General features: G+C 40.2%; 1 protein-coding gene across 2 annotated transcripts in view; it reads left to right on the forward strand.

The window, feature by feature from the left end:
- Positions 1-14,261, forward strand: part of dcc (DCC netrin 1 receptor) — an 803,111-nt gene that overhangs the window by 429,714 nt on the left and 359,136 nt on the right. For both annotated transcript variants that reach the window (XM_061876767.1, XM_061876768.1), the window contains exon 12: positions 9,722-9,771. In XM_061876767.1, coding sequence (XP_061732751.1) covers positions 9,722-9,771 — 50 coding nt within the window. The remainder of the gene's footprint in view (positions 1-9,721; positions 9,772-14,261) is intronic.

The following is a 14,261-nucleotide window of genomic DNA, read 5'->3' on the forward strand; positions in this document are numbered from 1 at the left end:
TATGATTTGCATGTTTTGGTTTGAAAAATAACTCTCCTCTCGTTTCAGGTCACTTGCCCTTCCTTTTGTGCCATCAGTCTGACGTGATCCCTGTTCCCTGATTGTTTCCACCTGTTCCCTATTATCCTCATGTGTCTTATAAGCCCACTCCTCACTTTGTTCTGTGCCTGATTGTTTCGTTCATTCGTGCTCTCTAGCGTCCATGTCATGTCCATGCCTTGCCTTGTCTCTTGCTTATGTCCCTTGACCCTGAACCCCTTTGTGACTATTTTGAGTTTGTTTTCCTTTCTTCCTCCTCAGCAGAGTGATTTTGGTTATTTCGTTATTCAGCCGAAGTGATAAGTTTTCAGTTAATTTTTTCATTCCTTCCTTAACTTTTTGAGCGACAATTTTTGTTATAACTTTATTAGATTAGGTAATGTAGAAGTTTTCATAGCTGTTGTGTTTTTTTTTGTCCTCCTATTGGAGCGTTTTTTTGTTAAATACTTTTTATAGCACATACGGCGCCAATTGTAGTTCGGCTTTGCTTTTGTGTTTTCCTCCGTTCGGAGAGATTTTCGGTTGTTCCTTTTTTGGAACTTTTTTCGCCGAGTAGTTTTTTGTGATTATTATAGATATTGATATTCCTTTACTTAGGAGGTGAAAGGAAGTTTTCAAAATAAAAGCCTGTTTAAAGTCCCTACTCTGCATCTGAGTCCTATCCTTTTACCAAGCCTGACACCCCTTCATCACTTTTATCATACGATTTTTCCTCCTTTCACATCTTCCTCCCGTCACTCTGGTCATTCAGTTTTTGTCTTTCATGCTCTGTACTCATCGTTTGAAATCAACTCGTAATTTTGGATTGATCATTTGTAAATTCTTTAACCCATTCTATTTTTAACAAGCTGAATCCTGAATCACACGTAAAGCTATTAGTCAACATGCTTCTTTGTATTATTGTGTTTTTGATTTCTGTCAGCACAATTAATTGAAACTGACTTAAATGATAACAACATTAACATGACTTTTAAGTGCACAGTCTATTGACACATTACAAAAAAGTCCCACTTATTTCCCCCATTCCTTCTTGGTTATCGAACAGCCAAACATTTTGCGTAACAAACTCGTCTGTTTACCCATTATTATTCCGTGGAAAGGAGTGTCCAAATAAGAATCTCATGTGTCGGTGAGTCAGTCTCTGTACTTTTTTTATTGAGTACGACTGCAAAAAAAATTATCATGGGGCCAAGTACTCTGATAAAGAAGATGAGAAACATTATTAAATTCTACAAAGAACACATTGCCAAATATGAAGGAGGCAACCGTGTGGCTCTCCCCTCCTTATTTCTTCCTCTTCACCAACAAGAGTATACACTAAATCGTTTAAAGTGATGTTAAATGTTCATTCATATATTTCTTTTTAAATTCCACATAGTTTTCTGCATAAAAAAAACTAAAATGATTATCTATAAAAGGTGTTTATGTTACTATATTAGGTGTCTGGACCTGATTAACTGGTTTAGATTGTTTATTATGAGAAACATAATTTGTTTTACGTACGGTTTTTGATGAACACTTTGAAATGCATTAATATCGTAACAGAGGGACATTTCTTCATTTTTATATTTCTACAAAGCAACGCTGATGTGATAACACTAGCAAGCAGTAGAGAATATGTAGTCATTTTTGATCCTGGACATATTGAGCGTTATTCATTATGGAAGTTTTGTTGCTATCTGATATTGTATAGTTTTTATATGAAATTTCGGGTTCATTTTATCATCTATTACACCCCAAAATTTTTATTTATTTTACCCTTTCAATGTCTACTCCATTTGTACTTGTGTTTGACGTTGTCTTCTGCTGTTATCATATAGTGTTATTTTTAGTTTCAAAGAGTCGGTTTTTGTCAAACCAGTTCTGTAATTTGGTAATTTCTTGTGTTATTATTTGTATTGGACTTCAATGTCTTCTCTCCTTAACAAAACACAGCCTGAAGAGGCAACGTGGGTCATCCCTCCAATGGGCTCACCACTCATATGAGGGGCAATAGAGGTCGGGTGCATCGCGAGCTGGGCGGCAGCCGAAGGCAGGGCACTTGGCGGTCCGATCCTCGGCTACAAAAGCTAGATTTTGGGACGTGGAACGTCACCTCACTGGAGGGGGGGGGGGGCTGAGCTAGTGCGCGAGGTAGAGAAGTTCCGGCTGGATATAGTCGGACTCACCTCGACGCACAGCAAGGGCTCTGGAACCAGTTCTCTCGATAGGGAATGGACTGTCTTCCACTCTGGCGTTGCCGGCAGTGAGAGGCGACGGGCTGGGGTGGCAATTTTCGTTGCCCTCCGGCTCAAAGCCTGCACGTTAGAGTTCAACCCAGTGGACGAGAGGGTAGCTTCCCTCTGCCTTCGGGTGGGGGGACGGGTCCTGACTGTTGTTTGTGCTTACGCACCAAACAGCAGTTCAGAGTACCCACTCTTTTTGGATACACTCGAGGGAGTACTGGAAAGTGCTCCCCCTGGTGATTCCCTTGTCCTACTGGGGGACTTCAACGCTCATGTTGGCAACCACAGTGAAACCTGGAAAGGCGTGATTGGGAAGAATGGCCGCCCGGATCCAAACCCGAGTGGTGTTTTGTTAATGGACTTTTGTGCTCGTCACGGATTGTCCATAACAAACACCATGTTCAAACATAAGGGTGTCCATATGTGCACTTTGCACCAGGACACCCTAGGCGGCAGTTCCATGATCGACTTTGTAGTTCTGTCATCGGATTTGTGGCCTCATGTTTTGGACACTCGGGTGAAGAGAGTGGCTGAGCTTTCTACCGATCACCACCTGGTGGTGAGTTGGCTGCGATGGTGGGGGAGGATGCCGGACAGACCTGGTAGGCCCAAGCGAATTGTGAGCGTCTGCTGGGAAAGACTGGCAGAGTCTCCTGTCAGAGAGAGTTTCAATTCCCACCTCCGGAAGAACTTTGAACATGTCACGAGGGAGGTGCGGGACTTTGAGTCCGAGTGGACCATGTTCCGCGCCTCGATTGTCGAGGCAGCTGATTGAAGCTATGGCCGCAAGGTTGTTGGTGCCTGCCGTGGCAATAATGCCAGAACCCGTTGGGGGACACCAGCAGTGAGGGATGCCGTCAAGCTGAAGAAAGAGTACTATTGGGTTCTTTTGGCTCATAGGACTCCGGAGGCAGTGGACGGGTACTGACGGTGTGCAGCTTTAGTATATTGCGGAGACAAAAACTCGGAGATGGGAGGGGTTCGGAGAAGCCATGGAAAACGACTTCCGGACGACTTCGAAGCGATTCTGGACCACCATCCGCCGCCTTAGAAAAGGGAAGCAGTGCACTGTCAACACCGTGTATGGTGCGGATGGTGTTTTGCTGACCTCGACAGTGGATGTTGTGGATCGGTGGAGGGAATTTCTTCGAAGACCTCCTCAATCCCACCAATACGTCTTTCAATGAGGAAGCAGTGCCTGGGGAATCTGTGGTGGGCTCTCCTATTTCTGGGGCTGAGGCTGCTGAGGTATTTAAAAAGCTCCTTTGCGGCAAGGCCCCGGGGTTAGATGAGATCCGCCCGGAGTTCCTTAAGGCTCTGGATGCTGTGGGGCTGTCTTGGTTGACAAGACTCTGCAGCATCGCGTGGACATCGGGGACGGTACCTCTGGATTGGCAGACCGGGGTGGTGGTCCCTCTCTTTAAGAAGGGGGACCGGAGGGTGTGTTCCCACTATCGTGGGATCACACTCCTCAGCTTTCCCGGTAAGCTTTATTCAGGTGTACTGGATATGCCGGATAATCGAACCTCAGATTCAGGAGGAACAGTGTGGTTTTAGTCCTGGTCGTGGAACCGTGGACCAGCTCTTTACTCTCGGCAGGGTTCTTGAGGGTGCATGGGAGTTTGCCCAACCAGTCTATATGTGCTTTGTGGACTTGGAGAAGGCATTCGACCGTGTCCCTCGGGAAGTCCTGTGGGGAGTGCTCAGAGAGTATGGGGTATCAAACTGTCTTATTGTGGCGGTCCTCTCCCTGTACGATCAGTGTCAGAGCTTGGTCCGCATTGCCGGCAGTAAGTCGGACACATTTCCAGTGAGGGTTGGACTCCGCCAAGGCTGTCCTTTGTCACCGATTCTGTTCATAATTTTTATGGACAGAATTTCTATACGCAGTCAAGGAGTTGAGGGGTTCCGGTTTGGTGACCGCAGGATTAGGTCTCTGCTTTTTGCATGTGATGTGGTCCTGATGGCTTCATCTAGCCGGGATCTTCAGCTCTCACTGGATCGGTTCGCAGCCCAGTGTGAAGCGACCGGAATGAAAATCAGCACCTCCAAGTTCGAGTCCATGGTTCTCGCCCGGAAAAGGGTGAAGTGCCATCTCCGGGTTGGGGAGGAGACTCTGCCCCAAGTGGAGGAGTTCAAGTACCTAGGAGTCTTGTTCACGAGTGAGGGAAGAGTGGATCGTGAAATCGACAGGCGGGTCGGTGCGGCGTCTTCAGTAATGTGGACGTTGTACCGATCCGTTGTGGTGAAGAAGGAGCTGAGCCGGAAGACAAAGCTCTCAATTTACCGGTCGATCTACGTTCCCATCCTCACCTATGGTCATGAGCTTTGGGTCATGACCGAAAGGATAAGATCACGGGTACAAGCAGCCAAAATGAGTTTCCTCCGCCGGGTAGAAGCTCAAAGTAAAGCCGCTGCTCCTCCACATCGAGAGGAGCCAGATGAGGTGGCTCGGGCATCTGGGCAGGATGCCAGCCGAACACCTCCCTAGGGAGGTGTTTAGGGCACGTCCAACTGGTAGGAGGCCACGGGGAAGACCCAGGACATGTTGGGAAGACTATGTCTCCCGACTGGCCTGGGAACGCCTCGGGATCCCCCGGGAAGAGCTAGACGAAGAGGCTGGGGAGAGGGATGTCTGGGCTTCCCTGCTTAGGCTGCTGCCCCTGCGACCCGACCTCGGATAAGTGGAAGAAGTTGAATGGATGGATGGATTTTTTTCACTGCAGCTGCATAACTTATTAACGATTGCATTGGGAATCTCCGCCGCTATTTTTATTGCCATCGGTTTTGGAATGCTTGTATTAGCTGTCTGCAAGTATTCCACTTTTATTTATGAGTTTTTCCAACCAATCGTTAAAATATATCTTTTATCATGTTTGAACGTTTTGGAAAAAAGTGAAAAGGTCTATAGTTTGTAAACTGGTGTTTGACTCCAATCTAATAAATCGGTAAACCTTTTGCATCTTTTTTGGAAATGTGTCTGTTTGAAACAATAGATTGCTGTCATATGTTAAAGATTATGAAAATGTTGTTTCCATATCAAGTTTGTAACTATCAGTTGACATCTTGGGTTTACATTTATTCACAATTTTGGTTATTTCCTCTTCTGTCACGTCAGTGAGGGACATTGAGATGGGTTTTATGTCTATGGTGTCATTCCAGTCCTTATTTGAAACAGAATCTGAAATACTTTCCTCCAGATGTAATATAATATTTACAAAGTAGTTATGAGGCTTTAGACTACTTCTTTTATATTGTCATTTTTTTATATTTCCGTCTGAGGAGTATTGAGGGTAATCCCTCTTAGAACCATGCTTAATGATGTTGTTTAGGATGCCCCATATTACACTCATGTTGTTTTTATGGCAGAAGTATGATAGTTAGCTTGTTCTTGTACGTTTTGAACTAACTTTCTGCTTCAATAGATCTTTTCATAGTAAATGTCCTTTATAGTGTATTTGTATTTTTACAGTTACAGTTAATCTAAAAAACTTTTTTTGATCTACATTAACCGTTTAAAACAACAGGACTTCTTTACTTGGGGCTACCTGATAGTGTCCATGTGGTTTTGGTTCTGATTCGGGTATCAATTTATTTTGGACATGCATAGAGTTGCAATATGGTGCATCACATATTTCCAGTTTCTAATTACAACATGTCTGGAAACGAGTAAGAAGAGCAGATATGTTTTTAATCCCACCCCTTTTCATAGCAATTTGTAACACAATTGCATGTTCACATGCTACACTCAATATACAACACAAACACATAATTTGATAAATAAATACACACAGTGCTCATAACTACCTTGTTGTTTAAAAGTTGTGATTCACTTCAATAGATGAATAAAATTGTTTTCATTTTCAATGAGGTTCAAGACAGGGGCGTCACTAGACCTAATACTGTACTGGGGCACACCTGGGGCACAAATAATTCATGTGAGCGTGCAAAGCGCGCAAGCAAAAAACATTTTTAGCACTTATTTATCATAAAAAATACATACATAGTGCTTTAAACTATGAAATCATATCAGATTATGTTGTATGGATCTTTGATTAACCACCTGAAATTAACTAATGCATTTGACCTACTTGTGCACTTTTTTACTCCAGACTTCTAAACTGCTACTGGTAAAAGCAAAAAGGAAGAGCAATGAATCTTTTTGAAATATATATTGCAGTAATCATCTGCAAATTTAACATCTACAAAAGAAAAACAAAAAATAAAGCACCCCTACATCTCTGGGTTCTTTTATATTATTTAATTTCCATTTATGGCAATGTGGCTAATCCTATTTCAGATACACAAAACTATAAAATATACACAAAACAATAAAGCCACAGTAGTACAATTAATGAACAACTGTTGTGTGTCTGTTCAGAAAATCATTTTCTGAGAAGTAAACTGTGACGTCTCGTTTTCATTTTTGCAAAGTGGTCAATCACTCTGGACCGACATGGAAATATTACAGTAACTGTTATACAGTTGACCAGTGGTTCCCAACTGCTGGGTCGTGACATAAAAGTGGATTGTGTGACATTTTCAGTGAGTCGGAGTCAGATGTGTGCATGAAAAAAAAAAGTTTAGGGAGAAAAAAATAAAATTGTTGCAACAAAACCAGATTATTTTAGCCTTTTTTCTAGTGACTATTAGTGAATACTTTAGCAAAAGGCAAACCGACTAACAAGTTGGAGGAGGACTCAGGACAGACATGGAAATATATTTTAAAAAAAATTAAATGGGGCAACAAAACCCGATATTTTTAGCCATCTTTCTGAAAACAAATACAGAAATGTTACTATTTTTTCTGGAAACAAAACCAGATGCTTTAGCTGTAGCCATTTTTCTGGTGACAAAACAAGATTATTTTAGTCAAAGTCACACCGATTAACAAGACAAGTCTACTGTGATATTTTTCTTTGAAATAAACTTGAATGATTTAAAAATTGGCTCACGACTTGATGATATGGAAAAAAAAATTTCTTCCTGAGATAAACCATTTGAGAAGCACTCAACTCACACATGCTTACTCCAAATCATCATTGATGCAGAACCAGCAGACAAAAACCAACATTATGTTTCATGTTCATTGGAAATTCCCCCGACAGTTCGTACAACAAATGAATATGTTTGTCTTGATACAAGAAATAACGTTAGCTAACTTAGCATCAACTTAAGACAATCATGTTGCCTAGCTAGCTAGGACTTCACTTACATCTCTCATTCCTCGCTTCTTGCTGCGGGCGAATAACTTTCTTAAATCCATCTAGGAGTTACAGTTTGAGTCAAATCAAAATCAAAATAATGTAATTAACAAATTGTTGTTGGCTAACATTACCTACCTTTCGCAGTGATTTGCAGCCCCTCTCTCTCTCTCTCTCTCTCTCTCTCTCTCTCAACCGAAGTCTCGATCCACACGTGAATAATTTACCATATTAATTAGCCATTTGCTCATTGTTAGTGGAGTTAATACTGTAGCAATCAATTACCATACTAAGTAGTATGTGCGCTGTTGTCTATGTTATGTAGACTTAAAACTCTGAAGCGTTTTTTTTTTATTGGTGAAATTTTTACTGAGGCACTGCAGATCAACAGTGGGGCACGTGCCCCAGTGAAATATGTCTGGCGACGCCCCTGGTTCAAGATGTTTATCAGTATTTGACTTTGTTGTACTTCATAAACACTTTATGAGTTCGAGCACTAGGGCTGAGCGATATGGCCTTTTTTAATATCTCAATATTTTTAGGCCGTATCCCGATACACGATATATATCTCCATATTTTGCCTTTGACTTGAATGAAAACTTGATGCTCATAATCCCAGCAGTATGATGATTCTATGTGTCTTCATTAAAACATTTTTCTTCATACTGCATTAATATATGCTCATTTTAAACTTTCATGCAGAGAAGGAAATCACAACTAAGTCGATTGACCAAAAGTGTATTTATTAAACAGTTATTAAGCAGTGGCACAAACATTCATGTCATTTCAAAAACAGAAAGTGCAAGATTGTCGGAGACATTTTAAGTGTCAAATTAAAATGAGCTGCATAAAAGGAAATCAAATAGTATTTGTCCTTCACTATGTGGTAGTTTACTATGGACGTTATTAAATTTTGTTGTTGACAATTTTTTTCATACGGTGTTGATGTGGAAATGGTTGCGTCGGCATATTTTTGGTGTGGCATCGAATAGAGATGTTGACATCTGAAGTTTCAAACATTTTTCATTCTCTAGCAGGTGACTTTTCAAATGACGCTACATATTAGCAGTAATGCTTCTTTTGTTAGCGACGCTTTTGCCCCACACTTGACAAATTACGGTTGTCTGTTTGACATATTCCCACTTGAAGCCAAACCACCGCCAGACGATGGACCCCCTGCTGTTTTTCTTGGGGATTCATTTTTCTTTCATTCACACCTTCTTTCTCTCGTATTGCCACTCGCACAGTTCTGCTAGCATCCCAGCTAATGTTACCCATGCTGCTACCTCTCTGCTCCGCGAGGGCGTATACATATGTGACGTATGACGTGACTGTATGTGACGTATGTAAGAAGTTGCGCTTACTGCCTGTGAGAAGGAGAGACAGGAAAGAGCAAGAAGAGCCCTTAGAGTAATGCCCGCAGCTAAAAGCATATGCGTGAGAACGTATACTCGAATATCACGATATAGTCATTTTCTATATCGCGCAGAGACAAACTTGCCATATATCGTGTACGTTTGTATATCGATATATCGGCCAGCCCTAATGAGCACTTTCCTAAACTTGATTTTTTTGCCTATTCCATTCCATAGTTTAACTCCACATACTGATATAATAAATACTTTAACCCTCTGGGAATTACTTAATTTCAGCAGTATAATTGTTAAAGGACAAAAAAGTCAAAGAGTCCATCAAAAATGTTTGGATTTATATTTTTTTGCTCATTTAATTTACCCCTAATGTTATATTTATCTTATGTTGTGGAAAATAATTGTTGTATAATATTACGTAGCACGTTAAAGTTAGCTATGTGCATAAATATAACTGTTGCAGACGCACAAATTAATTGCATTTATATATATTTATTCAATAAAAAAATAACTTGAATGTTCCCTATGGTAATTGTACAATAAAACACACTCTCTAACTAAAACTAAATTGTCTAACAGGTAAATGTATATAATTTTATGAAAACAAACAATTCAAAGCACAAACACATATACATGGTAAAAAACAAGCAAACAGTCAGAGAGCAGCATGCAGTATGTCATGAATAACTTGATAAAACACAACACTAATTTAACACATTTAGCAGTATTTAAAAGCTAACATTTAGCATTTCCAACAGTACAAGTTGCTAAAATCCATTTTCCAGTAGCAAGAATATCAACTGTGTTGTTCTGATTCATCAGAAAGTATATGCTGCTCACTGTGATGCATTTTAACGTCTATGTTTTTGTTTTTTCTACACAGTGCCTAATGCTCCTCCTCAGAACATCACCTTAGAAGTTGTGCTGTCAAGGGTAAGTTATATTTGCAGTTACGGATTACTGAACACTTGAAGTGCTGTAGAATCACATTAAAGGCCTACTGAAATGAGATTTTCTTATTTAAAAGGGGATCGCAGGTCCATTCTATGTGTCATACTTGATCATTTCGCGATATTGCCATATTTTTGCTTAAAGGATTTAGTAGCGAACATCCACGAAAAGTTCGAAACTTTTGGTTGCTAATAGAAAAGCCGTGCCTGTACCGGAAGTCGCAGACGATGACGTCACCCGTGTGAGGGCTCCTCACATCTTCACATTGTTTAAATGGGAGCCCCCAACAAAAAGAGCTAATCAGACCGAGAAAACGACAATTTCCCCATTAATTTGAGCGAGGATGAAAGATTCGTGTTTGAGGATAATGATAGCGAAGGGCTAGAAAAAAATAAAAATAAATTAAGCTTAAAAAAAAGGCGATTGCATTGGGACGGATTCAGATGTTTTTAGACACATTTACTAGGATAATTCTGGGAAAAACCCTTATCTTTCTATTGTGTTGCTAGTGTTTTAGTGAGTTTAATAGTACGTGATAGTTGAAGGGGTTTGTCCACGGGTGTCTTGAGGCCAGTGTCCGAGGGAAGTCGACGGCAGCTGTATGGACGGCACAAGCTCAGCTGATCTCCGGTAAGTGGCGACTTTTTACCACAATTTTCTCAACGAAAACTGCTGGTTGACATTTGGTCGGGATCCATGTTCGCTTGACCGCTCTGATCTGAGGTAAAGCTTCACCTCCGGGAATTTTAAACAAGGAATCACCGTGTGTTTGTGTGGCTAAAAGATAAAGCTTTCCAACTCCATTTTTCTACTTTGACTTCTCCATTATTAATTGAACAAATTGCAAAAGATTCAGCAACACAGATGTCCAAAATACTGTGTAATTATGCGGTTAAAGCAGACGACTTATAGCTGTGTGTGTGCGCAGTGCTAATATTTCCTTTCAGCTCATGACGTCACGCGTACACGTCATCATTCCGCCACGTTTTCAACAAGAAACTCCCGGAAAATTTAAAATTGCAATTTAGTAAACTAAATTGTGTTGCAATGTTAATATTTCATCATTGATATATAAACTATCAGACTGCGTGGTCGGTAGTAGTGGGTTTCAGTAGGCCTTTAAAAACCAATAATTGATGATGATATCGTGTCTAAAATTGTACAGAGCATTAGTCCCACCAGCTAATACTCTCTACGTACGCGATGCTATGGATGATGCTGTTGTTTTGAGTTCTCCTACAAACTGACAAAAATGATCAGCATTATGATTTTGCAGGATGTGATTGATTGATGAGGATTTTATATAATCACTATCACATTACCATCAGTACAACACTCTTTTCTACCAAATGATCAACAACAAACTACATTATCTCATATTCATTAAATGTTACACCATTCGGGGCAGCACGGTGGAGGAACAGGGGTTAGTGCATGTCCTGGGTTCAATCCCGGGCTTGGGATCTTTCTGTGGGGAGTTTGCTTGTTCTCCCCGTGAGTGCGTGGGTTCTCTCCGGGTACTCCGGCTTCCTCCCACCTCCAAAGACATGCACCTGTGGATAAGTTGATTGGCAACACTAAATTAGCCCTAGTGTGTGAATGAGAGTGTGAATCTTGTCTGTCTGTTTGTGTTGGCCCTGCGATGAGGTGGCGACTTGTCCAGGGAGTAGCCCGCCTTCCACCTGAATGCAGCTGAGATAGGCTCCAGCACCCCCCGTGACCCCAAAAAGGGACAAGTGGTAGATAATGGACGGATGGATGGGTTACAACATTCGATTGCTGTGTAACGATGCTCGTATTTGTAAATTAATATTTCAGAGGCGTATCAATTTCCCACTCAGTATAAAATCAGAAGTAAGGGAGTGAGTGTTGTTCACCTTTTATAATAATAATGCCAAGGAGAAACCAGAGCTTCCGCCATTAAACTTTCCTGTTTGGGAAGGCTTGGCCTTCTCCATGCAAACATTCTTAAATGATCCATTTTACAAATCTATATACCGTATTTTTCGGACTATAAGTCACAGTTTTTTTCATAGTTTGGCCAGGGGTGCGCCTTATACTCAGGAGCGACTTATGTGTGCAATTATTAACATATTACCCTAAAATATGAAATAATATTATTTAGCTCATTTACGTAAGAGACTAGACGTATAAGATTTCATTGGATTTATCGATTCGGAGTGACAGATTGTTTGGTAAACGTATAGCATGTTCTATATGTTATAGTTATTTGAATGACTCTTCCCATAATATGTTACCTTAACATACCAGGCACGTTTTCAGTTGGTTATTTATGCCTCATATAACGTACACTTATTCAGCCTGTTGTTCACTATTCTTTATTTATTTTAAATTGCCTTTCAAATGTTTATTCTTGGTGTTGGGTTTTATCAAATAAATTTCCCCCAAAAATGCAACTTATATGTTTTTTTCCTTCTTTATTATACATTTTCGGCAGGTGCGACTTATACTCCGGAATGACTTATACTCCGAAAATACGGTAGTTGCTGTAAAGAGCCTGATAAAGAGGCTAATACTTCTAGATGTTGAAAAAAATGTCTGCAATGGCCAAATATAAGTGTTTCTCTTAAGATAAAAAGGAACAAAGAGCACAGAGGTTTCTCAACATTCTGATAGTTCAGGTCTCGTATTTAAACACATGTATATCACTACTGTCATCCCAGCTTTGTATGTCTGCTTTTAAATGTTTTAAATTAATAAAGAAAGCTATTCTTACATTTTAATGTGGCTCTTCCCTTCCATACAGGTAGGTCCGCCATTTTGAAAATACAAAACCCAAAACCAGTGAAGTTGGCATGTTAATCGTAGATAAAAAACATAATACAATGATTTGCAAATCTTTTTCAACTTATATTCAATTGAATAGACTGCAAAGACAAGATATTTAATGTTCGACCTGAGAAACTTATGTTTGTTTGTATTTTTGCAAATAATCATTTACCTAGAATTTACTGGCACCAACACTTTGCAAAAAAGTTGGCACGGGGGCATTTTTGCCGCTGTGTTACATGGCTTTTCCTTTTGACAACACTCAGTCAACGTTTAGGAACTGAGGATACCAATTTTTTAAGCTTTTCAGGTGGATTTCTTTCCCATTATTGCTTGATGTACAGCTTAAGTTGTTCAAAAGTCTGTTGTCTCTGTTGTCATATTTTAAGCTTCATAATGCACCACACATTTTTAATGGAAGACAGGTCTGGACTACAGGCAGGCCAGTCCAGTACCCAGTCTTTTACTATGTAGTCACTTTGTTCTAACGTGTGCAGAATGTCACTTGGCATTGTCTTGCTGAAATAAGCAGGGGCGTCCATGAAAAAGATTTTGCTTGGATGCCCATGTGGTGATATCCTTTACAAACTGATGTTGCTTTTTGATGCAGTACCGCCTGAGGGATCGAAAGTCACGGGGTTGCCGCTTACGTGCAGTGATCTCTCCAGATTCTCTGAACCCTTTGATGATATTACGGACTGTAGATGGTGAAATCCCTAAATTCTTTGCAACAGCTTATTGAGAAATGTTGTTCTTATACTGTTGGACGATATGCTTAAACATATGTTCACAAAGTGGTAACCCTCGCCCCATCCTTGTTTGTGAATGACTGAGCATTTCATTAGAGCTGCTTTTGTACCCAATCATGGCATCCACCTGTTCCCAATTAGTCTGTTCACCTGTGGGATGTTCCAACCAAGTTTTTGATGAGCATTCCTCAACTTTCTCAGTCTTTTTAGCCACTTGTGCCAGCTTTTTTAAAACATGTTGCAGGATTCAAATTCCAAATTACCTAATATTTGCAAAAAATAACAAAGTTTCCTATTTCGGACTTTAAATACCTTGTCTTTGCAGTGTATTTAATTGAATATAGGTTGAAAAGGATTTGCAAACCATTGTATTCTGTTTTTATTTAAGATTTACACAACGCGTCAACTTCACTGGTTTTGGGTTTTGTAGTTTTTCAGAGCAATCTTGTTGGAATCCAAGCAGTCAATCAGAACATACATCTGTCCAGTTCTCTGATTGGTTGCCTTTTTATTTTTTTCATTTTTTTTATTTGTATTGAGCATTGATTGTAGAGACATGGAGGCATAATCGCACGTGTATGACACATACCACTTGGTTTAAAGGTAGAGCAACGCTCATTTTTCTTTTCAAAAAATACGAACAAAATGGACATGCAAAGGAACTGTCATATACCTAAAACCACCACCCTCCCACAAACCAAAAGGGGCACCAGAGCAGAAAAGTGAAGAAAAAAAAAAAGAACAGGTAAAAAGAGAAAAACTGAGAAAGTGCAGGGAACAAACTAATTATGGGGCTGTGGACATCTACTGTATTGGCAGGGTAAATATGATACAATAAGACTGACTTGACTGCTTAATGGTGTTAGTCAGGCAGAGCTTTGAGTCCGTTCAGATAAGTTAGCACTGGATTCCAAATTAAAAAAAATAATGTGT

Source organism: Nerophis ophidion, linkage group LG17 (genome assembly GCF_033978795.1).
Source record: "Nerophis ophidion isolate RoL-2023_Sa linkage group LG17, RoL_Noph_v1.0, whole genome shotgun sequence".
Lineage (NCBI taxonomy): Eukaryota > Metazoa > Chordata > Actinopteri > Syngnathiformes > Syngnathidae > Nerophis > Nerophis ophidion.